Source organism: Anas platyrhynchos, chromosome 22, assembly GCF_047663525.1.
Source record: "Anas platyrhynchos isolate ZD024472 breed Pekin duck chromosome 22, IASCAAS_PekinDuck_T2T, whole genome shotgun sequence".
Taxonomy (NCBI): Eukaryota; Metazoa; Chordata; class Aves; order Anseriformes; family Anatidae; genus Anas; species Anas platyrhynchos.
Window position 1 is genome coordinate 7,783,733 of NC_092608.1, and position 24,685 is coordinate 7,808,417.

Consider the following 24,685-nt stretch of genomic DNA (forward strand, 5'->3'; position numbering starts at 1 on the left):
CAGGACAGCCACTATCACAGCAGTGAAAGAAGCTTTTCTGAAGCTTCTCTCCTGCTGCATCCCCTCCCAAGACACAAGAGCTCCACAGAGTCACACATTTTTAAAACAGAAACATTTCTCAGGCAACAGGAATCCCTTGTGTCCCTTCACCCAGCTGAGATTTCAGAAAGCTCGGCCCTGAACTCAGGGCTTATACCTGAAGCAGAAAGCAGGGAACATCTCTGAGCCCAGCCTGGTTTCTTCCGCCTTTCACCACCCCTTCCTTTACAGGACTGCAGTGCTCCCAACACCATTCTTCAAAAGCATCTGTGACCGGCATTTGGGAGGGCACTTCTGATCCTGGTCTCGTTTCAGCTCCAGTTCAGCACAGAAGCAGCGCAGGAGCCGGAGCTGATCCGCCAGAGGCGCAGGGAGGCACGGCGCTTCGCACGCAGCCACGACCTTCACCAACAACTGGTGTGCCCAAGCAGCTCCCACTGCCTGCCTAATCCCTGCGCCTTGATCTTCAAAGTCCTCAACAGATAAACCCCAGAGAGCGCCCGAAGACATTGCATCACACATCTGGAAAAAAGCCACTCGGAACAGGAGTACGCGGCGAGCAAAGGCGGCGCCGGCGCCGAGCTCCCAGGGGCAGCCAGCGCCCAGCGCCCGCTCTCCCGCAGGGCACGCCGACGATGCTCTCCCCGGGGAAGTTCTCAGGCCGCTTCTCCTCCCACCCTACGGCACCTGCTCAACTCTCTGCTCACTGAGCTATGAGCAAGGAAGAGAGAAAAGCCAACACAGCCAAGCCCTCGTTAGCAGCCCTAATTTAACTAGAAGATTGCCAGCGCAGGCCTACTGCAACGGCACAACCTGGCACGCGTCCGAACACCAGGTAAGCGTTGCCAGAACCTCACCCCGACTTCACACAGATCTCTGACGTTCCTGAGAGCGATCCTGTATTTCTTGCTGTACTCCCAGGCTTTAGGGAAGCCGCCGCAAACCTCCGCTCCCATGCGGAGCGGTGCCACGTACCGCCTGTGTGCTGCTTTCTGCGAGGGACTGCAGCACAGTCAGCTGAAGCACCTTGCAAAAACAAAAGCAGACGTTCAACCACCGAGGGAACATCAGCAAAACCCAAGTGTCCATGCACGACAATGCTGAACTTCACAAACACATAAAAATGCTGACCCTTCCTCTCCACTTCTCAGAAACAGAAGCAAAGGGTAGGGATGGAGAGCTGTAAGGGAAGAGAAAGAATTTTTTTAACAACTGTTGCTTAAAAACCCACTCCGAAGCTGCTACGAAGCCCTGCTGCAATAACCTGAAAAATACCCGGGCTGAGGGAGAGCCAGTCCCACAACCCAACAGCTACAGCGCTGTATTAAGGTCAAGCTTACCGGTGCTTGCACATAGAGCATCAAAAACCAGGAAGCTGAACTCCCTCCAAATGCAAGGAAGTTTGGGTAAGAAAACAAAAACCTACAGATACCAGCACAGAGGCCAAGATGGCTCTAATTTGGCTCCAAGGTACGCTGCTAAATTAACCCTGAAGGGCCAGCAGGCATGCAACGCTACCCGAGTTCAGCATAGATCAATCTGTTTGTCCTTTATAGCGCAGTGTTTGCTGATGTCTAGGCTAGGAAGACACTGGTGACCTAATTATATTGATCCACAAAATTTATTCACAGCATGGGGACTTTTTAAGGAACAGCTTATTATAACACACACAAAAAATACCTCCGGAAACCTGTAAGTGGGAGCACAAAGGAGAGCAGAGAAGCACTGCGTGACTTAACGCACAGGAGTAGCATCAAGTTAAAACCACCAAGGCCCACAGAAAGCCAGCAGCCTGCAGCGCACCTTCAGCGTTCTACATTTTGGTGGAAGAAGTCCTGCTACAGAACAATCGGCTTCGTGTGGAACTCACTGCTCGGAGGCAGCCTGGAAGGGGGCAGGTCTGGCTTTAGCCTCCATCACAGCCCCAGCACGGCACCTCAGCGTGGCACGCGGGCACCCTCGCTGTCCCCCCCCAGGCAGGGTCAGAACGGAGCTGGGAGTTCTGTTCACACTGACAACTTAGAGCACAGCTTCTGCCCGAAACCAGGTTTGACTGACTACTCACCACCGCCAAAGGCACAAAGGTGTCCCAACTTACATAGAAAGTTTAATTTCTCAAAGCCGCCGCACTACGGAAATTATTCAAAGCTCTCTTGTCCTATAGCAGCTCCAGTAACTTCCCAGCCAGCACGTAACAGAACGATCATCCCACCAAAACATTCCTGTTATTCACATCCATCACACTCCAGCTTTGCTTTCCTTCAGAAAACTGATTTTAAATCTCTTCCCCTGAATTCTTCTTTTCCCTTGTTAATCCCCTTCTACAAACGCACTTCATGTAAGCAGTCCTCGTTCCTGTCCAGTTTTCTCTTACCCAATTCCTTTTCAGTTGTACATTTAATTTCATGATGTACTGAAACCCCGTGTGTCTCCATAGACACCAAGTTCACCACGTGGACGCAGCTTAGTTTAAAAAGCCCAAGTCTGAGCCGCAGTCTACCCACTAACATGCACCAATCATTTGGATCAACATTACTTGCACTGCTGCGAGGAGGAGACACGGGGACCTTGCCATGCACTCTGAGTTGCCAGGAGAAACCTGCAGCTACAGTTTATCTGCTGTGGGGTAATGCTGTCTCAACAGTCGTACCAAAACAGAAAAAAACAAACAGAGCTAAAAATAAGGCTGAACTCAGATGACCCTCTGCACTTCAGTAAAGCGCAGATGAACTATGCTCCCGAAGCCTCACTTCTGCAGCACTGCTGACAAAAGGTAACAGCTTTTGTTTGCTGCCTGGAAGCACGCACAACTTTTGGCAGAAGAAAAACCAGCCAGGACACCTGAACACAGCTCGCTGAAAAGGCACCAAGAACACGGTGTTTGTATACACCGCATGGACAGATTATTTAAAAGTTACGGAGCGGTATCAGGCAAACACGGTGTTTCTGGAACAGGCATGGCTACAAGGAAAAACAGCCCCATCACACTAACCTGCCCGCATCCCTACCTCTGACGTGTCCTCGCTCCCCAGCGCTTGGTTCCTCTCCCCCTCCTGCTCTGGGCACCCAGGTGGCTCCAGGCAAGGTGCCACGCTGCCACCGCTCCTTTAGGGAACGCACGTTCCCACCACGCCTCTTCCTTCAGGGCTGCTCTCAGAGGTCAGCCAAGGCTTCTTCCCTCGTGCGCGCAAGGCGTGTAGTGACAAAACTCACCAAAGGCAACAGCTCTCCTGCCTTAGCTGTGACCATGCTGCCACTCGGGCAAACCACCACCAAGCTCGCCCTCGGTGATGTCGGAGAAGTATTCAGATCCCTCCATGGTTCTTTTAACGATGACTTGGAAATTAAGTGCTGTAGAAACCTTAGCGCACTCCTGCTCCCAGACCCAGGCAAAGTTTGGCCATTTAACTGTCAAGGCAACCAGCATCGCATCCCGCACGGACAAGGCTGTTCCCAGACAAGCCAGCACCTTGCTGGAAGGATCGGCTGAGCACCGACTCCCCGTGTGCACGCTGGCCAGCGTTCCCCCTGTAACTCTTGGCACAACACTCCAAAGTGAGCAAATTCCCCCTGAGCAACAGTTTTACTCACCACCACCCTGCTGACTCGGTAATGACAGCACCTTTGCGCTGTTTTCCTAAATAAAGCACATGCTGGAATTACAGAGTATCACAAGCTAGCCAGAAACACCCAGCAGAGGGTATGTCCCTCCTCAGCACTCTTCATTCTTCAGAGGTTTCACTTGACCCAAACAAATCTGTAACGTCAACAGTCCCATGATTTAAGCAATATTATTTGTGGTCAGGGAAAGAATGATTCTTGCCGGAAGCTCAAGAAAACAATGGACCTAAACTGATCATAAAAGGGCTTGGTTTTCCCACCTCAAAACTGAAAGTGAGAGCAGCAAAATGCTTATACACAGGGAACACGTTTCTTAAAGAACACACACATCACACAGCTGAAACGGATCTTAAGCAAAAAAAATAAATAAACCCTCTGCTTCCATGTTAAAATATAAGTCGTTACCACCAACAAACAGCGACGCGCACTCCTGACTGTCCCCTGCACAGCATGCGACACCAATCCAGGACAACACCGGATTTCACCAAGCATGTCTTTTCGCTCCACACCCCCCCACCCCCCAAAAAAAAACTTCAGGGGGAGGAACGCCAATTCGCCAGGGGATGCTGTCCAACACTGGAAACAAAACCCAGGCAGGCACGCTCGCTCGCCACCCCACTTTCCTGCTGATCCCTGCAGTATTTACCTCCTGACTCGGGGCCTAGTCGCAGAGAACCGGAGACCTTTAAAAACATTCCCCGAGCGCCGGCCTCTCTTTGTAGCAGGGCCGTTCTGGCGGAGGGGTTTTGGGTGGAAAGCTTCTCCTGCCCATCACACACGGCCTCGCGGGGCAAGCTGCTCAGCGCCACATTCCACCTTAGATTTATTTCCACGAGCAAAGTAAAACCCCAGGAAAATCGGCCCCGGCTGGAGAGCCGGCCTTGAAACTCGCCTTTAAAAAACAACAACAAAAACCCAGCACTTACCTGGGCAGGACCCGAGGCGAAAGTGACAAAGTGACAAGCGATTTCACATTAAAAGTTCACCGGGGGGGGGGGGGGGGGGAAGGGGGAGATTGGGCCTGGGGCCCCCACGCAGGAAGCACCCCACGGGGGGGGGGGACAGGGACAGGGCAGCACAGGGGGGTACAGCGGGGGACAGAAGGGGGGGCCAGGGGCCCCTTCCCCGCGCTGCCCCAGCAGGTGCAGCCCCCTCCACGCCTGGGGGGTGCCGCGGGCCCGCCCCCTCCCCACACACACACAAAAAGGGGCCCCAAAGGGCTGCGCCCCGACCCCCTCCCCCTCCTCCCCAACCCCTCCCCACCCCCCTCCCGTCCCCCCCACCGGCCGGGGGGGCCCTCGCCCCCCGGGGAAAGGATACTGCTGGGGCGGCTGTGGCGGCAAGGCCCTGATGGTGGGGTGAGGCGCGGGCGCCGGCGCCGCCGGGTGAGGGGGAGCCGGGGGGGGAGGCGGCCCCGCTGCCGCCGCCGCCGCCGCCCCGCTGCCGGGGCCGGTCCCCGCCGCCGCCGCCGCCGCCGCCGCGCCGGGTTTCAAAGCCGCCTTCTGCGGTAAACTCATCGCCAAGCGGAGCCACCACCCCCCGGCGGGGAGCGGGGCCGGGAGCCGGGCCGCGGGCGCGGGGGGGGGGAGCGGGCCGGGGGCCGGGGCGGCGGCCGGGGCAGCGCGGCGGGCCGGCACCGGCGCCGGTCTCCGTGACAACGCGCCTCACGGAGGGCTCGCGGCGGGGAGGGCACGGCGGAGCGGGGGGGGAGCGGCTCAGGCCGCGCTGCTCATGAGCCGCCGGCGGCGGGGGGTCTCGGCGCCCCTCCCCGGGGGCAGCGGCGCCCTTCGCGGCGGCGGCTGTCGGGCGATGCCGGCGGATTTTCCTCACAGGAGCAGCGGAGCATCAAACATGGCGCCGCGGCCGCCTCCAGCAGTCCGGCAGGACGGACGCTCGGGCGCCTTCGGGCCGCTCCGGAGCCGCTCGGCCCGGCGGCGCTCGGCAAGCTTCGGCTGTTTCCGGAGGCGCTCGCTGGCGACGCGCGCTCGGGAAACCTCGGCTCCTTCCGGAGGCCTTCGCGGGGCGCACGCGCCCTCCGGCCCGGCCCGCCACTCGCCCCGCCCCGCGCGGCCCGGCGCCTCCCGTGACCCCCGCGCTCGGGAAACTTCGGCTCCCTCCGGAGGCCGAGGACGTGCGGGAGTTCGGGAAGCTTCGGGCGGGCTCGGAGGAGGGGTCCCCGCCCAGGAGGGAGCCGCTCGGAGCCCTTCGGAGCCGCTCGGGGCTCTTCGGAGCCGCTCGGGGCGAGCCGAGGCCGCAGCTTCGGGCGCTTTCGGCTCGGCGGCCGAGCGGCTCCGGAGAGCTTCGGCAGCGCTCGGCGGCGGGGCCGCGGCTGTGAGGGGGAAACGGTCCCAGAGGCGCTGCCTGTGCTGGGCGGGTGCTGCCTTCTGCCAGCAGGGACACCTCGGGTTAGGAGGGGGCTTCCCACCCCTCAGGGCATGTGCCGTGGCCGACCCTTTAGGCCAGGGTAAAAATTTAACCCCATAAGATCTTTAGGAAGAGTTTTCCGTGGTGTGTTTGCATCCCATCTGCTGTGTCCTTGTGTCGCTGCGAGCTGAGGAGGAAGATCGTACTTTAAAGCAATCACAAATAAACTCTTAGAAGTGAAAAGCTTCTTTGATTAAAGTAAACAGCTCTCTTGGTGGGATGTTCAGGCACTTAGCGAGGAACTGGTGCTGTGACTGAAAGCCAGCTGTGCGATGAGAAAGAGCGGGGGGGGGGGGGGGGCCTGGTCACTGCAGACAAGGTACCCAGTAAGCCACACACATCACACACATCTATCCACATTGCAACTGCCCAACATGTAAGCAGAATACGCAGAAATGTCTTATTTATTAATCTGAACCTTAAGGGAGAGAGGCTGGGCTCCGTTACTCTCACAAGCACCAGCATCGTATTGACCCGTGGCCTGTAAGGGTTAAAACCCTGCCTAGCACCCAAAAAAAAAAATTATTAAAAGGGTCTTGACTACGTTTATTCCTTTTGGGTCAGATCTTACCCAGACCCTGAATTATAAAACACTGTGGTTTGTGCATGTCAGCTGTGGGATGTGAAACCCATCTGCACCCACCCACGCGAGAGGACTTCAGTGTACCGCGAGGCTCCACCGGGGCCGGTGCTCCAAGGTGGGGTCAGGAGAAAAGCCCCTGCTAGCGGCCACGCTGCTGGAGCTCCTCGCAGGCCTCCAGTAGGAGTAGCTCTGTGATCGGAATAGTTTCTTACTTACTAAGGTGCTATCTACAGAGCGCCGCCACGCCAAATGAGTGCGCTGCGTGGCACCAGAAGTTATTACTGGAGCTGGTGGCAGAGGGAGGATGACGAGCACGCTATTTATTTTCCCTCCCCAGCCCTGTGCTTTCCATTGCTCCTGATATCTCTGCACAGGGTAAAAGGGCCGGTGAGAGAAAAATGCCCGTGATGAGCTGAGCTCACATCTACCTCAAACTGCTTTGCAGGGAATGGGATGAAATGGAGACTGATTAATTTTTTTTAAGCAAAAAGCACAAACCAAAACAGCTTGTAAAGAAGTCCTGAACAGGGAAACTCGCAGTTCTGTCTGCTTCCATATGCAGCAAGGAACAAATATTTATTTACAAGAGGGGGCTCTGGGTATTTTTGTCAGACCAAGCTTTCCTCTGCAGCTTACTGCTTGCTGATCACAAAATCCCAAGATCCCAAACCCAAATCTCACACAGAGATAATGGTTGTCATTTCACCATTTTATTGGTTAACTTGTTGTTTTTGTTTGTTTGTTGTTTGGTTGGTTTTTGTTTATTTGTTTTGTGTTTTTTTTTTTTTTTAAATCCACACAGAGATTTTTATCACGGTTGCCCAAGAACTGATAGATCTCCAGACATCTTGGAGAGCTGTCCCCCTCACAGCACTTCCCTCCTGTCTGCAGGGAGCTGGGAGGACAGATCCCACTCTGTACCTTTTTGAAGGTTCACAAAGAGTTTGCTGTGATAATTTTCAGGGTGTAAGCAAAGCCATGTGGCCCATGGGGGTTGGTGCCCAGCACTGCTCCATCAACTGCTTCCCAGCATGGCACAGCTCCTGGTACAGCCCTTCATGCGGAAGGAAATTCACACCAGGAGCAAATTGACATCTATGGCTTCCTCTGTTCTACAGAAATAGCTGCCTGTAAACACAGTTGTGAACGAGCCTTCTAGCTAAAGTATCTTTAGATATATCACGCCTTTTTGCCCACTTAGAATTTAAAAAAAAAAAAAAAAAAAAAAAAACATAATTTTCACCATGTTGTCTTCCAAAGTGTGCTAGCCGTGCAAAGGAGCCAGGTTCCTGGCTCTGCCTTAGAGCTCCTACAGAATTGATGCCTCCTCAGGACATCTCTTTGCCACTTCTGTTTTTTGTTCGTTTGTTGTTTTGTTTTGTTTTCCTAACACCAGACACTTTGTTTCTCTTTCATACTACCCCGCATAGGACAATTTGGCCAACTAAACCTGCAGTTTTGGCGAGCCTGAGCAAGTGCTGGTTGGATCCATGCCCTTCCTCCTGCCTCTGGTTCCTCTCCACTGAATTTTTCCTCCTATTTTTTGTGCTGTTTTATTAGCACCTGGGAGCTGTATCATCACGGGCAGCTTGAATTTACAGCGCTCAGCACTAGCCCCAGAGCATCACCAACACTTTCTTCAGTCCCACCAATCTTTTACATACCTCTTTGCTGAAATCAATAAGCCAGAGGCAGATGTGCTCACACCCATGTGGCAAAGTGTGTAAGAGCTGCAGAGCTGCTGGTGAGCTTGGGAAAAGAGAGTGTAGGGCTTGGGGTATCACTGGAAAAAAGGTTTTCTGCAGAGGTCCTGCTGGAGAGGAGATCATAATGAACAAAGTGATGGCCCCGGGGGCAAGCAAAGTTAACCAACTTCTTTATTACTTGGCTCTGAGTAAGAACCACCACCATGGTGACCTGTGTGATCAGGTCCCAGGTCTGCTCCAAGCTGTGTGGTGGGACTTGGAAACCTGCTCACCACCTCCTGCTTGCTCTCCTCCTTCCTTCAGCAGCGCCGGGAGGAGAAGCTCCTGCCCCATTCGCTGCCCCAAAACCTGATGGTCCCAGCAAGTGACCCCAGCACTATCGCAATGTGCTGGGGTGTCAGTCCTGCTTGGAGAGGGCAGGCAGAGAAGGAGACGAGCAGTTCAGACAGCTGGGGTCAGCATCTTGGGACCTGGCCGTACTGAATTCGGCACTTGCCCTGCTGCAGGCCGCCCTTCCCAGCTTGCTCCGGAGGCTCCCGCACGCTCTGGGTACCCGCTATCACCTGACATGGCACAACAGCGCCTCTCCTTCTGGGCTTCTCCTGCTTTCCCCCCAGTGATCTGTTTCCAATATCCCCCAGAAAAAAAAATATAATTGCAAAAACAATTGGAGCCTCCCCTCCTTCCTCAGGAACAGCCAGGCCCACGTGCCAGTTCCTTCTCCTGCCTGGGCTCAGCCCTCGGCCAACGTCTCAGCCCTCCAGGGCACGGCTGAGCGTGAAATAAGGCAAATACCACCCAGGATCGGGCAAGCCCACGCCAGGCACCGGCACGTGAGCGGGATGAGTCACCTCCTGCCGGCTGCACCCACCCCGGCGGCCTCCCAGATGGGCAGGCCTCTGCCGCCAGGCCCACGGCCCTGACCGCAGCATCCCCCCAGCCAGGCCCTCACCCTGCAAGGGTGCAAGCTGATTCTTGCCCTTCAAATCCTTCCTGCACTGGGGCTGTCCCCTCAGTGGAGGCCAAGACAGCAGATATAACCAGGCTGGGGACTGGAAAATAATCTCCTGGGATGAGTTTAGGGGCGCACAAGGAAGATTGTGCACCCACGAGCCCAGCGCCGGGCTGGCAGGGACCACCTAGCTGAGCTGCAACAACTCCTGGATAAATGGGAAGAGCCCCAGAGAGCACAGACATCCCTCAGAGGCCAATTATTTCCCTTTCAGGCGGCTAAACTGCCTCTGACAGCATCCTCCCCGCGACATGCTGGGTGGGAAAGGCAGGGGTGCATGGCTGCGCTCTCCTCTGTGTTTCTTGCAGCTGGGCAATGGCTCCTTCGCCCAGCCCTGCTCTCCCAGATTAAATCCTCTTTGCCTTACACCCATGGCACTCCTGCTCGTCTCTTTTCCGACATTTCACCGCATTTTAAACACACAGCAGCTGGGGACAGATCCAGGCCAAAAATTTTCATCCTCACCCCGGTGTCGCTCCAGGCATCGCTAACTCCTTGCAGCCCAGCCGCAGCGTGCAGGCAGTGATTTTCTCGGCTCCACCGCCCTCTGCGGGTTTGTGCCACCATTTCCAGTGAGGGCCTCACACCAAGTCCCGCGAGGGCCTCACACCAAGTCCCGCGAGCTGAAAGCAAGCTCTCTTATTACATTCGTATTTAATCTGGGACAGGCAACACAGTAAAAACAGCAAAAGCGAACTTTTACTGCCTTACCACAGGGGTGACAATCGCAGGGACGTGCCGTGAGCAGTGCCAGGAGCCAGAGCAGCACCCATGTCCCCCACCGGGCTGTCCTGCCCATGCTGCCTCCACACCTGCCTGCAGCAAAAACACCCTGCGAGCATTTCCACGAGCTCCTGGCCTCCGCTACATCCTGATGGGGCACAACCAGGTGGCCACAGCTCGAGTCCAGACCCAGATAACAAGCCAGGGCTAAATGGCAAACAAGTGCTCAGCCAGTTGCTTGCTTTATGGTTCTGCTGGCCTCTCTCCATGGCCAGGGTCTTTATTTTCATGTTGGGGAGAGCCCAGTAAAGCCACCGAGCATGCGCTCAAGGTGCCTGGGAACTAGTGCTGGCCTGCACTATGGAGCTGGCAGCATTCAGCTGGCATCGCGGAGCTATAAATAAGGCTGCTTGGAGAGCAACCTGTGCAGGGCAGCGCTGCTGGATCCCAGCACAGCCTGGCTGGCCAGAATCTCACGCGGGAGGAAGGAAAAGCATCCGGGAAAGGTTTCCCTGCTGGGGAGATGTGTGGGGCTGTGCCACTGACGTAGAACGCACATAGCCACCCACAGCGAGAGTGATTTCTTTGGGCACAAAACTCTGGCTTTAGCCTCCAAGAGGTGGAAGACAAGCACAGGCTGGGAAAAGCCTGCTCAGCTTGGTCTTTTGTCAGCACAGGGGGGCCCATCCATGCAGATCCCACAGCTGGATGGAAAGAAAAAAGCACGCTGGGGACACAAAACATTCCCTGCTATATGAGAAAAAAAAAAAAAAAAAAGTAATGAGCAACTCCAGACCCAGTAAAAAGTATTTATTTCAATTATGATAAGCTCCACATGTAGGGTGAAAAAATAGTTACAAAAAAAATCCCCCCATACCCCTCCTTTTACATATAAATATTAAAAATCCCTCTACATCTTTGCTTTCTGTCAAGAGCAAGTTGGTGCCCCATGAGACAACACGCAGCACCTGAGTTACTGTCAGTGGTTTCTTTTCTAAACCGCAAAAAAGAATATTAAAAGCCCCCGAGGAGGCACCTCGCCCCCATCCCCACCAGCTTCTGCACTGGCACCAAACCAGCGCTACAGGAATGGAGGTTTGGGGCCACACGGTGATTTTGAGGCTTGCAGTTCCTGGGCGTAGGGGCTGGGCACGGCAGCGAGCAAAGCAGCAGCAAGAACTGCCTGTGCTTGGCTGGAGAAGCTTCTGGGCCAGGCTGGGGCCAACCTCCCCTTATGAGGACAGGAGGGATGCAGGGACTTTCCTGCAGCTGCTCTTGCCATGCTCCTGCTTTCTGGGCTCCCTTTTCCTTCCTCTCTGGCCGAGATGCAGCCACAGCCCTTGGGAAAGGCGCTGGCAGGACACAGGATCAGTGCAGTCCTTGTGTGCTGCTGCACACCCAGCCTTGGGCTCTGCGAACCTGGGGATGGCCAGAACCAGACCATGCCCATGGGCAGAGCCAGGCCCTTCATCCCTGCCATCACCACCTCAGTTACATCTTTGGCACGTCAACATTTCCCTTTGCACTCAGAAATTAAAGCTAATCCCAGGGGCTGCAGCATCCCAGCAGAGCCCTTCTGCGACCTGACAGGAGTCCCTAAGGGGGCTCCACCAATTCTGTCCCCAGACCCTGTCCCCCTTACCCCATCAGCATCTTCTGGGGACGGTCCCTCCCGGAGGAACCCGGGCTCCAGGGCCGGCTGGTTCCGTCCACAGCCCGGGCAGCCACATCTGGCTCCCCAAGCTGAGGAACCATCCCCACAGGGTGCTGTGCCCTGCAGCTGCACTAAGTAGAAAAGATAATTAATAAATATTCTAATCCTTTGCTAAAAACAAAAGAAAAAAAAAGCTTTAAAATGCATTTTCCCTGAAATTTTCCAGTGTATTCCAAAATGCATGAAAAATATATATATATATATTTCCCCCCAAAATATATCTTAATCTACTTTCCATTCTTGTGTGCGCATCTTTGGAGAGAGGAAGGTATGCCAGGTGTATTTAGACACACAGCCAAACCTGCTGGCACCGTGGCGTTCCCTTTATCGCCTCGGAAGAGGTATTTGCTGGGGCAGCAGATCAAGATTGAGCACTGCGTGTGTAAATACAGGCAGTGCCCGCGGACACGTGCCTCGACACATGGCCTGGTCACGGTGGGAAAGAAAAACCCTCAAATCGAAGGTATTTCACCAGCGAGCGAGGGGAAGAGAAGTTTTCACAGTGGATCGAACCTCGGACAACACCGGGGACGTGGGGCGCCGCTCCAGCAGGGAGCTGGGCAGTTCGCTGCACAGAGAAGTGGTTTCAGCCTCTTGAAAGGACCAGGGAAATTCAGCTGCCAGCAGAGGACGAAGCAGCTGGTTCCCTCGGGCATTCGCCCATCACCACACTTCGCACTTCTTGAGGGGGTTCATGGGGGAGCCCACGGGGCAGCTGAAATGCTTCGCGAACTCCTTGGAGTTGGATACGGTGCCAATGACACGGAAGCGCGAGGGGCTGTGAGGGTCGGTGATGAGCCCTTCGTGTGAGCTCTCCGGCGTGCGAACCGAGCACCACACCTGCAGGCGGGGGGCAAGAGACACAGGTGCTGATGTCTGCAACTGCAGGACCCCGCTCAGTGCCAAAGCCGACCTCCCCGCTGGTGGGACAGGGGCCAACACAGCTCCAGCTCCAGCTTTGTCTTGCTTTATAACCAGCACCACCCTGACTTGGTTCTCCACCCACTAGACAGCATCTGCAGAGACCTCAGCCTTGCTGTCGTGCTCTCCCAACAGCATCTGGAAGCGTGCTTCCACAGGTGGAAGGAACCCCAAAGATGGAAGGAACCTCAAAAACCAGCATCACCCTCACTGCCTGTGGCTGGGAGACCCACCTGTGCGAAGCCAACGAAGAAGAGCTGGTGGTTGGTGAGGCCAAGGGTCGGGAGGGTTTCCTCTTCCCCGTTCTTTTTCAGCCAGTTCTGATACGCCTGGAAGCCGAGGAGCACAGTGGGTTCAGGGGGTGGCACAGCCCCAGCCACCCCACGCCCCCTGCCACCTGGCCCCGGCCCCCCAGCCCTACCCGGTAGGCAGCCTTGAGGCCCCCGTTGTCGGCGATGTTCTCCCCGAGGGTGTGCTTGCCGTTGACAGCCTCGCCGTTGATGGTGTAGTTGCTGTACTGCTCCACCATGCACTCTGTCTGCCGCTTGAAGGCCTCCACCGAGGAGTTCTTCCACCAGGGACGCAGGTTGCCGTCCTTGTCGTACTCCCGGCCTGCCAAAAACACGTCGTGTCCTTTGCCTTTCCCACAGCCTCCCTGCCACCAGCTCGCCCACCCGGCCTGCCCGTACCTTGGTCATCGAAGGCATGTGTCAGCTCGTGGCCCACCACCACACCAATACCACCGAAATTCAGCGACCTGTGGGAGGGCGATGCTGAGATTTAGCGAGCGGCCACTGCTCCCCACAGCCGTGAAATTCAGCATCAAGTTTGGGGACAGGAGGAAATTTGGGAATCCTGCCCTCCTTTTTTTCCCTAGGCTCTCACTTGGGAGATGCGCGGGTGTAAAAAGGGGCCTGGAGGATCCCAGCAGGGAAGACGATCTCATTCTTGGTGGGAGAGTAGTACGCGTTGACCGTCGGAGGCGTCATGCTCCACCTGTGGCGACAAGGACATGGCCAACAAAAACCCAGCACCGAGGTTTGCTCCAGCTCCATCCCTTTACAGTAGCACAACGCTGTCAGCCCAAACTAATTCCCCCAAACCAGCATGGTCTAACGGGCACATTTCCAGCAAAACCAAACCCCAGCGTTGCACACAGTGGATAGGGGAGATCACAATATTCCCGCTGAGCACAACAGAGCCTGGCTGTGCCAAGTGGGGAAGAGGACTTACTGGTCCCGGTTTGGTGGTTTCCGGAGCTGGTCAGCAGTGACCCTGGCTGAGAAGTTGTAAAACTGCATGACATTCTCGAAGTAGAGGTCAGACACGGCCTCGTACTGTGGAAGAGCAAAGTGTGAGTGGCACACAGTGGTCACCCGGCCTCGCTCTTCCCGGTGCGTTCATGTCTGAGCCTCTGGAGCCAGCAGGAGGCCAAGCTACACCCGCTCTCATTTCTCCTCCTCTCCGACAGCTGCGGAGCCTCAGGAGGACAATGAATCACTGTTACAGAACTCCATGTCCAGGCAGGGATCCCAAGGGCCCTGGCCACCCCAGGACTGGCTGCAGCTCTTCAGGAAGTCCCCAGAGAGGGGCCAAGGACAGAAGCGAGACCCTTCTGGAGGAGATGCAGGGTTCAAGGCTGCCCCTGGGCCATGGTCATGGGCACACACATCCTGCACATCCTGATGGAGGTGGGGGGAAGGGAAAAAAAAGAGACCCACGGGACATCATCCACCCGACTCACATCATTAAAGACTTTATCCAGCTCCTTGGGGTCCATGATGAACTTTGGGTAGCCGATCATGTTGTAGATGGCGTCCGCCTGGGGGTGACAAGGACTGAGGTGCTTTTGGTGCCAGGGATGGGAGGACTGGCTCGCCTCCCCGCCGCTGCTCCCAGCGCCTCACCTTCTCCTTGGCAGATTTCCTCGTCTCTTCGTCCATCCACCGCAGGGTCTCCAGGCTTTCCTCGAAGGCTGTTTTAATCTCTGCGATCATTTCCTCCGCCTAGAGGAAACAAGGCGGTGCATTTTGGCCTGGAGAGCTGGCTTCCCACCCGAGCGAGTTCAAGGACCGACTCAAAACCCTTCGCGCCAGAGGGGAGGAAGAGGCTGGGATGCCAAGATGGCACAGGGCAGGGACCAGTGAAAAACCCGGCGGACAGCAGCACACAGCAAACACAGTAATGTGGACACAGAAACATCAGCTTGCCCCGACAGATCCACCACCACAGCAGCTTTCCCAGCACCAGGGCTCGCGTGCTGCTGGGGCAGTGGGGACGTACCACCTGCTTGCTGTCCTCGGCGAAGGTGGCCTTGACGAACATGGCCCCCAGGGCAAAGCCCAGGTTGTTGTCTGTGTCGCTGATGCAGAACTTCCAGCGTGGGAGGCAGGTCTGCACGGGGCGAGAGGTGGCTGTCAGCGGTGGCACGGCACAGCCAGCACCCTCCCCGCCTCCCACCCCATCACCCTCCCTCGGGATCGGGCTTGCACAATGCTCTGCACCACAGATGTGAGCCCCAGACCTGCCCCACATCTGGTCTTGGATGCAACGTGATTGCTAAAAACTGCCAATGCTGCGTTGATGTAGGAGTCTGGGTATTTGGAAGCATTGGGGCTCCCCCCTCACCTTTTTCGTCCCGTACATCACTTCCATGAATTTCTCCTCAGCATCCTGGAAGCGCTGGTCGAGGAAGGGGCTGGTTTTCCGCACCAGGTTCCAGATCATGTAGTTGTTGAGGAGGCTGTGGCGAGAGGCAGTGAGCGGGCAGTGGGACACAACGGCACACCCTGGGCACCTTTCCAGGTGGGCTGGGGGCTCTCACCATTTATCCGTGGCCAGGATGAGGTCAGAGACCTGCTCCAGGTACTCCTTGGCATAGACCACGATGGGCTCCGACTCGTTTAGCTCCACGGGGTGGAAGACCATGGAGAGGAAGGGCATCCAGTCCACAGCCGGTGCCAGCTCCTGCAAAAGCCACGCCACGGTTACAAGCTCAAAAACGGACCCAAGAGCCATCGGGGGTGGCAGCCGCCTCCCAAGCTGGCGGCTGTCACATCGGCCCCGGTTTGATGGATTTGGCTGATTTTGAAGAGGCCACTTCCCATAGCAGCAACATCCTCCAAAGGTCGGAGGGGACTAAACAATTTCCTCCCACAAAGGAAAAGAAAGCCGAGCGGGTGTCAAAACGCTGACAACGGGGTGGGGGGGAGGCACATTATGGCCCCTTTGGGGACACAGGGAGGTGGCCGGGCTGACGTCTGCAGTTGGACAGTGCGCAGCAGAGCTGGGAGTGCGTCAGCGCCTCAGCAGGACAGCCGCCAGCCCCGGTCCGGAGGCTGGGAGGAGCAGGTCGGGGTGGGATGTCACCGCCAGGGACCCGGCTGCTGAGAACGGGCCAAGCTATTGCACAAGCACTTCCCAGATGGTTTCGGCCAGCATTAGGACTTCCCTGGAGGAGCTGCGTCACCCCCTCCACCAGCCCCGCTTCCCAACCCCAGGTGCCCAGAAGCCTCGCCCCGCTCCTACCTTCAGTTCTCCAGCCGTCATTTTGTGGTAGATGACCTCCTCGTCCCGGTGCTTCTCCTGCGGGATGGTGATGTTGGCCAGCGCCGTCTCAAAATCCAAGATCTGCTGCATCTGCTGCCGTGTCGACTCCTCGTCGGTGCCGCCCAGGAACATGCCCAGCTGCACCATGTAGTTCAGGTACCCGGCGAGCACCTACAGGGGGACGGGAGTGTCACCCACCCACGGCACCTCTCTGACAACCCCAACCCTCTGCCACCTTTACCTTCTCGTTCTCGGTCTTGTTCAGGTAGTAATCCCGCGACGGCAGGCCTAGCCCCGACTGATCCACCTGGATGACGTTGCTGTTGGAGTTTTTGGAGTCGGCGCTGACGTAGACGGAGAAGAAGGGCGAGGTGCGGTAGTGCGCCGTCACCTTCTGCAGCGTCGCGTTGAAGTTGTCCTCGGCCCAGGGGCCCGTGATGTTCCAGCCGCCCAGCTGGGGAAGAGAAGGCTCGGGTAAGGAATGACTGTGTGCCCTTGATTAAATATCCTCCCGCTGCCCATCCAGGAAGGAAGAATCTTATGATGAGGCTAAAAAGCCCAGGAAGGGCAAGACCTGCCCACGCATCCGATAAATCACTGCCTCCCTTGGGAGAGCCAGCCCTGGGTGATGCTCTGCCCCAGAAATAAGAGAGTCTGGGGCTGTCCATAAGCGAGCTCTTCCCCCCATTTTGCAGAGGACTCAGCCGACTGGGGAAGGGCCGAACCTTTTGGATGAGCTCCATGAGCGGGGCAGCTCGCAGCTCCTCGATCTTGCTCTCGTTCATGCAGGCCTGGTAGTAGCGCTGCGCCTTGCGCTCCGCCTCGCTCGACACGTTGGCCGTGGTGTTTTCTGCAGGAGGCGCATGAGGTGGCTCGCGGGGGGCTCACGGAACCCATAGGGGATGCCAGAGCCCCCAACCTTCCACCAGAGAAACACTCAGCCCCGTTTTGGGTAACGGCTCCAAAGAGGCACCAAAGGATCTCCCCGCCGGTTCCCCTGGCCCCGTCTGGCCTCCTGCCCCCATCTCCCCTCCCTCCAGCAGCAGCTGCTCCGGCTCTTTGGAAGAGAGAGATAAAGAAAGAAAAACAAAAAGCACTTTTCCAGCAGCTCTGCCGTTCCCAGCATCACCCAGCCCCCTGTGCTGCCCTTGCCCCTGTGCTGGCACTCCCGGCTCGCTCCCCAGGCCTGTATTATTTATTTCTACAAGAAAGAACAATAAACCCATTTTTCTCCTCCGCCTCCAAACCCATCCTTTCTTCCCCATCCCCCCCCCTACAGCCCTGCTTCCCTGGAGTTTTTTTTCTTTCCTCATGACACAGCTTGCACCTTTGGCTTCCCAGCTGCGTGGTTTTATTAACCGGGTCCCTCGGCTACGAGGAATTCAAGGAAATGCCGAGCGCGACCGCCTGGCTGGAGGCCCGGTCCCTTCTCCCGGTGCAGCGAGCGCCAGATTTCTGCGGGAAGAGCTGGGGACGAAGCCGTTCCCGCGCCGCCCCCCTCCCGAAAGACAACGCTCTTCCCAAGCCTTCTCTTTCAGATAATCAGCCCCAGTGCCCGGCACAGTGGAAAGTGCTGATAAGGAGCCAGTTGTTTGCTCAGAGCTTGAACAAACCGTTCCTGCCGGCTGCTCGGATAAGCTGCCCCACTTCGGTGTTTGCATGCGGAGGCTGAGCCCGGGGGTCCCTCCCTCTACTGGGGGGCTTCAGCCCCCAAAATGGCCAGACTGGAAGCCAGCTCTACCCCAAAAAAGCTCCACCAGCAGGGCAAGCTCCTCTGCTCGGGGTGCTATCACGGTGCTGTGGCCTCTGTGTGCAGTCTGAGGTACAAACCCTGCATTTCAGCGCTCCCAAGGACACCAGCACAGGTTCTGCAGAGCCAAGACCCTTCCCCAGCTCAGCTCCCTGCACCAAGGAGCTGCAACACCATGTTCAAAAATCCCAAGGGCATCCAGGAGAGCAAACATCCCCAGGACCTGCTTTCCAACGTCCTTGCAGCGTGTGCCTCGCAGACTGGTTTGATGCTGGCCTTTAAATCCAACCTTACATCCCTACAGGCACATTTTTGGCACCCCCAGACCTAGCGGGACTCCTCGGCACCACGCGTCCCACTGCTGCTGCTGCTCACCCAGCAGATGCTTCATGATGGCCTGGTTGTGCTCCCAGAGGTTGTTGAAGGTGCCCCAGCGTGAGTGGCCGTCGGGGAGAGGGTTGGCCTTAATCCAGCCTCCGCAGGCGTAGCTGAAAAAGTCCTCGCAGGGGTTCACCGCCCGGTCCAGTGAGCTGAGGATGGAGCTGGTGACGGAGATGCAGGCCTCCGACAGGCACACGGCGGATGGCCCTGGGGGTGGGCACGACAGGCTCAGCTCTGCCGCTGCAGCATGACAAGGGAGCATCCTGCCCCTCGCCCGGGTATCCCACCCCACGGCAAGGGATGTGGGCACACATCCTGCCCTGGGGCAAGGAGCATGGGCAGGGATCCCAGCCTGTGCCCAAGCATCCCACCCCAGGGTGATGGATGTGGGAGAGCATCCTGCCTGGGACCCAGTCATCCTCCCCCAGAGCAAAGGATGTGGCCAAGAATCTCCCCCTGTGTCCACGCATCCTGTCCAGTGCCCAGACATCCCACCCCAGGGAGAGGGATGCAGACGAGCATCCTACCCAGCACTCGAGCCCCTCACCCCGGGGGAAGGGAGCCCGGTGAGCACTGTCTGCTGCCCGAGCATCCCATGTGGTGCTCAAGCATCATGACCTAGGCTGAGGGCTGCAGGCGAGCGTCCCCTCCCACGCCCCAGAACCCTGCCTGGGGGCAAGAGATATAGGTGAGCATCCCATCCCATCCCATCCCATCCCATCCCATCCCAGGGCATCCCACAGGCTCCCTGCCCAGTACCCAAACCTCCCACCTTAGGGTGAGGGATGCAGGTGAGCGTCCCAACCCCAACCCAAGCACCCTGCCCTGCCCAACGCGCTCGGTCCCTGTGCAGCACGGGGACTTACGGGCTCTGTACTGGAAGATGAGGCCCAGCAGGCACGCTGCCAGCACGGCCGCCAGCACGGCCACCAGGACCACGAGCTGTTTCTCAGGCCGTGTGCGCTGAGCCCAGCACCCCAGGCTGCTCCTCGGGCCGCAAAAATTCACCTGCAGGAAAAGCAGCGCCATTTCCCCATCGACGGCACGTAGGGAAAAGCCCACCAGCACATCCTCCATCCTCCCCCTTAACAAATCCGTTTGCTTCCTACAGCCCGTGGCACGGAGCGGGCCCGCTAACACACGCCGTTTTGCCGTTTTCGGCTGGGAAAAGCCGCAGCTGCCTTCCAGAAACCCGCCAGGAAGGGCGGCACAATGGCAGGAAAAGGGAGCGGGGTGAGCGCTTCGGCCGGCCAGCGGGATCACCTGCTAGCCTGTGCCACCCAAACCCTCAGCCCCCCCGCCACCTCGGGTGGTCCCCGTCCCTGTCCCCCCCCCTCGAGTTGGGACAGGGTGGGGGACAAGACGTCGGGAAGTGCCGTAACAGGATACTCCTGCTCGGCTGAAAAACATCCCCAGGAAGCACGAGCCGACACGATGGCAAGTGGAGCTCCCTGCGGTGGCACGGCCATGCTGGGGACAGCAAAACAGCAGCAGAGCCCTGATTTTGGTGTGGAAAACGCTCTTCTGGGCAGAGATTACGGGGCTGCCAGCAGGGTGAGCACCAGGAGCATCGCTCCAGCCCCAAATCTTTCTCTGCGAGGGCGGTTTAACCAGCGAGGCCGGACGCTGGCGGCCACGGGCTCTTTTCCTGCCACCCGCAGCCCTTTTTAAGCCGCTTTCCCCGCTGCTCGGTGAGGAATTAGCCTAATCCCCTTTGTGCGGGGACAAAGCTCCCATCCTGTGCTAATTGCTCAGCCCAGCCCTAGTCGAGCCAGGAAGGGGTTCGGCCAGCAGAAAAGCTGAGCGCCCGAGCGCTGCGAACAGCAGAGGGGTCCGGCCCCGCGGGATCCCCCACGATCACCACCACTTGCTCTGGGTTGCGGGGACTGTGGGGACAGCCCCAGTGCCCCGAGACACAGCCCTGATGGCTGCCAGGGGCGAGAGGAGCAAAGGGCAGCGGCCGGCAGCCAGCACAGCTCTGCCCACGCCAGACTTTGCCCCAAGGGAAAGCGCCCAGCCCGGGGAAAACAACCCGTCCCCGGCAACCCTCTGCTGCTTGCCAGGACCTGAATTCTCCCCTTTCCCCACCCCCCCCTCCCCAGCACTCGCACGGAGCCCCCACCTGGAAGCCGTTGGGGTACCCATCGCCTTCACTGATGGAGTCCAGGGGGTCTTCGTCATCCAGTGTTGCCCGCTTGTAGGTCGACATCTGCGGGGGCGGTGAGGAAACGGAGGGGCTGAGCGGTGGGGGGCCGGCACCCCGGCTGTGCCGAGGAGGAGGAAGGACGAGGAGGAGGAAGGACGGCGGCAGGGGAACACAGCCTCAGAGCCTCCTCCTTCTGCTCCGGGGAGCTGGACCCCGAATGGCTCCGGGCTAGCACAGCGCCGAGCAGCCGCCGGAGGAACGCTACAGAAAGCGGCGCGGCCGGAGCCAAAAGCTGAGTGAACCCGAACCCGCCTCGCTTCCCCTAGGGATGGGTTGTGCAACCTCCCCTTCGGCAGGAATAATGCTGGTTCCTCCTCCATCGGCTCCCAGCCCCAGGACTGGGAGAGGGTCCCCGTGCCGGGCTCACCACGGGCTCGGGCAGCACTGGCAGCCAGGAGCCAGCCTCTCACCCAGAGCCCGCAGCTCGCTTGCACCCTCCTGCCTGCCCCACAAACCACATACCCCCTGCCCCACAGCATCCCCCAAAACACCCCATGGGGTCCCTCTGAGCACCCAAAGATGCTGAGAGGTGACGGCACCTTGTATTTGGGCTGCGCACAGGCTCAGCAGACAGGCAAAGCGCCGCTTCCCTCCCGGCTCAGCGTCCCCAGGGCGTTACCTCGTGGCGAGGCAGGGGGGGCCCAGCTCTTATCTCAGCCCCCAGCAGAAAAACAAGGGGAAACCTCACAGGCTGGCAGACAGCCCTTATCGCGGCGCCGCTTCCTTCCCCCCTGGCACGGCCCTGCCACCGCACACTGAGCCGCATTGTCCCCACAGGGACAACAGCAGGCACCCCGAAACCTTCCCCGGCCCCGCAGTGCCGCTCGGGTCCCATCACTCCCCGGCATCAAACCCTGTGTGGTGGGGAGGTGGGAGCAGGGCTCTGCACCTGTTTGGGTAGAGGTAGGGACATTGCCATCCCGTTGCCACCACGTCCAAAGGGACATGGAGCCAGTATGAATCTGGCAGCACCCAAGCACACTGCTGTGCCTCAGTTTCCCCATTGCTCAGAGAGCGGCAAAAGCAGCCAGAACTGGGGAGAGACAAAGTGCTAAGACCGCTCTGGACAGAAATGGTACAAAATCACCCAAAAATCAGCATTTTGGTGGTTGACCAGATGGGAAGCGTGCTTTGTAGCAAGGTGAGTGCAACGAAAGTGCCAGTCCTCAGCCATCCAGGGGACGAACAGGCCCGGGGGTGGAAACATGCCCCGGCCCCAATAACGCCCGATGACGCCAACGCCGCCGTGAATCTTCCCAGCCCGCCCGTTGCACAACCACTAATTGAGCCCAGGGCTCTGCCCGGATCCCAAATCGCAGCCTGGGTTTAATTAGCCGCAGGCACGAGGGCAAGCGCGTGCACCAGGGTGGGAAGGGCAGCACCCTGCAGCACCCACCTGGGGATGGGAAAGGGCTGAAGGCAAAAGGCCCTTTCCGTCCTGGCTTGTGCAAAAAGCTCCGTTTCCAGACCCAAAATCTCCTCCGAGCACTTGCCTCGAGGCTGCGCTTCTGCCTGAGAACCGTGCGGGGAGGAAAAGCTTCAACTGCAGGATTTTATCGGTGGTGAAATCTGTTTTCTCTCTTTTTTCTTTTTCTTTTTTTTTTTTTTAATTCCTCCCCTCTCCCTTTCTCTCCTTGTTTTTGCACTTCGCACATGGCTGGAATTCACAGCTCCAGGCTCATGCAGGGGGGGTCTGGTCACGGGGCTCTGTGAATCCCCAGCGGGGCTCCAAAGCACCGGCGTGGGCCAATTCCTGGAGTCCGAGCCTTCAGCCAACGCTTTCACTCCGTTTCCTGAGGAAATGAGGCTTTTCGGCAATCCCCCATCCCGCCTGCCTGCCCCTGCAGCCCCCTGAGCAGCTTCAGCCCAGCCCGGCCCAAAAACAGCAGGAAAAAGGGCAAAACACATCCGCCCCCCCCGCATCGCTCCCTGTGCCGTGCTGCCTCAACCCCGTATTAACCAGCAGAGAATCCACGCCGAGCTTCAGCCCCTAGAGCCCCCCTGGGGGCTGCCACAGCGCATCCTCAGGGGGTGGCCAGACACCCCCCCCGCCGCCTCAAATTGTGGAAAATCGGGTTTTTAGGTATTTACTGCACCCACGTTACCCCCCCAGCGTAAAGCAGCACCCATAGGCGCTCCCACCCCTTGCTTGCAGAGAGGGGGAACGCCCTTTTTTTTTGGTCAAAAAGGGGTGTTTTTATTATTTTGTCTTTTTTTTTTTTTTTTTTTTTTTTTGGGGGGGGGGGGGATGTCCCAGCTCCAAAGTTTCCCGAAATCGCATTACAAACCCACACGGGCTGGGGGGGGGGGGGTGTGCAAGGCGATGGTGTGGGGGGCACCAAGCTTAAACCCCACACCCCCAAAACTCCCCGCAAGGCCTCAAAAACCGCTGACACTCCCCAAAATTCGCTTTTATCCCCCCCCCCTCCCACAAAGCCCCGTGCTGGGGGCCGGGGGCCCCTCACCGCGGCCTCGGGGCGCCGCCGCCGCCTCCCGGGCGCCATTTCGGAGCCAGCGCTGCCCCCGCCGGCCCCGGCGCCTCCGCTCCGCGCCGCCCCCGCCCCGCTCCCGGCCACGGTCCCCGGTCCCCGGCCCGGTGCCGGTCCCCAGCGGCCCCCCCCCGGGCTCCCTCCGCCGCCCCCCCCCCTCTGGCGGCACCGCCCCCGCCCCGCACCCCGGGGGTGCCCCCGGCGCCGCCGCGGCCTGCGGACGGCCCGGCCCCGTTACCGTGGGGGGGTGGGGGTGGTTAATTAGCAGCTGCTTGCGTTAATGAGGGGGGGCGAGGAGGAGTCGGGGGGGGGGTTGGGGGAGCCGCCGGCTTTGGCTGAGGCTGGGGGGTGCGGGGAAGAAAATTTTGAAAAGCTTTGAAAAGGAGCAAAAAGGGGCTGAAAAGCGGGGAAATATCGATAACCATCAAATAACCACCATCATCATCGCGGGGGGGCCGCCCCCACCCGCCCCGTTCCGCGCTGTGCCCCCCCACACAGCTGCTGGGGAGGGGGCACCTCCCTGCGCCTCCCCCTGAGAGCCAAGGCTTGGGGGGGGGGGGGCACCCACAGAGCCCGAAGGAGAAGCGGGGGGGTCCGGGGGGGGGGGGGAATTTTGGGGCGGGGGGGCCCCGCACTCACCATGGCTCCGAGCCCCGTAGCTGCGCGCTGCGGCCCCGGGGCGGCGCGGGGCGAGGATGCACCTGGGCCGGCAGCGCCAATGGGGCGGCGGGGCCGCGCCTCCCAACGCCGTTAACTCCTTCGGGGGCCGGGGGGGGCGCCGGGGGGGGCGCCGGGAGACGAGCACCCTCCGGGGAGAACGCTGCAAAGCGGGGTGCTGCCAGCGCAGGGATGGGGACAGGGAGAACTGGGGACTGGGGGAGGAACTGGGAACCCGGGGTGGGGGGGGGACTGGGAACCGGGGGGGGGAACTCGAAATTGGGGGGGGGGAACTCGAAATTAGCGGGGGAACCGGGAATTAGCGGGGGAACCGGGAATTAGCGGGGGAACTGGGAATTAAAATAAACGAGTGTGCAAGCGCGCAGCGCTGTGAGTGCGTGGGCGTGCAGCTGTTCCAGCACCCGCGTGTGCAAGCAGCCGTTGCACAGGGGTGCAGGGATGCAGCCGTGCAAGGAAGGCTGTGCAGAGTGGTTTTGCAGCCAGCCAGGCATTGCTTGCGCTTGTGCAAGAGGGCAAGCGTGCAATTGGCATGTGCACACGCGGCATGTGCACACACGATTGTGCAAGCACACGAGCACACCGTGTCATGCAACCTCCCAGTTGTGCAAGCATCCAAGCGCATGATGGTGCAAGGATGTCAGCCTGCAGTTTTGTGTGCATGCAGGCGTGCAGCCTTACAGGTGTGCAAACGTTCAATTTTGCACAGACGTGAGCACAGTACCCTGGGCACTCAGCTCCTGGCTGCAGCCTTGTCCTCTCGTGTTTAGCAGCCCCTCGCAGGGTTTGTATTTTTTTTTCCCACCCACACTCGGAGCCTGGTTTTGTGCTCGCAGCAAGGAGTTCCCCATCGTGCGGCTTTCTGTGCGCAGGGCTAACGAGCTCTCGGCCG

The 24,685-nt window shown here is 58.5% G+C and overlaps 2 protein-coding genes across 8 annotated transcripts in view; both read right to left on the bottom strand.

Annotated features, from left to right (window-relative positions):
• EIF4G3 (eukaryotic translation initiation factor 4 gamma 3) overlaps positions 1-5,266 on the bottom strand; it is a 152,347-nt gene extending 147,081 nt beyond the window's left edge. For 4 of the 5 annotated variants that reach the window (XM_027443099.3, XM_027443094.3, XM_072026772.1 and 1 more), the window contains exon 1: positions 4,981-5,266. In XM_027443099.3, coding sequence (XP_027298900.2) covers positions 4,981-5,177 — 197 coding nt within the window. In that variant the 5' untranslated portion in view covers positions 5,178-5,266. The remainder of the gene's footprint in view (positions 1-4,980) is intronic. The other variant, XM_072026782.1, reaches the window with a different exon arrangement.
• Positions 5,267-10,903: 5,637 nt separating this feature from the next.
• ECE1 (endothelin converting enzyme 1) lies at positions 10,904-23,894 on the bottom strand. 3 transcript variants are annotated; one of them, XM_072026790.1, is made up of 18 exons: positions 23,758-23,894; positions 20,546-20,632; positions 19,290-19,431; positions 18,418-18,630; positions 17,018-17,142; positions 16,534-16,746; positions 16,272-16,463; positions 15,568-15,710; positions 15,372-15,486; positions 15,027-15,137; positions 14,651-14,749; positions 14,488-14,565; positions 13,977-14,080; positions 13,629-13,739; positions 13,433-13,500; positions 13,165-13,355; positions 12,977-13,072; positions 10,904-12,662 (listed from the first exon to the last, which is right to left on the bottom strand). In XM_072026790.1, the coding sequence occupies exons 1-18, from the start codon at positions 23,758-23,760 to the stop codon at positions 12,486-12,488; spliced, it is 2,268 nt and encodes a 755-aa protein (XP_071882891.1). In that variant the 5' UTR covers positions 23,761-23,894; the 3' UTR covers positions 10,904-12,485. The 3 variants fall into 3 exon arrangements, with proteins under 3 accessions (XP_071882891.1, XP_071882892.1, XP_027298934.3); XM_072026791.1 differs by lacking the exon at positions 23,758-23,894 and adding an exon at positions 22,026-22,210; XM_027443133.3 differs by lacking the exon at positions 23,758-23,894 and adding an exon at positions 21,169-21,480.
• Positions 23,895-24,685: the final 791 nt, after the last annotated feature.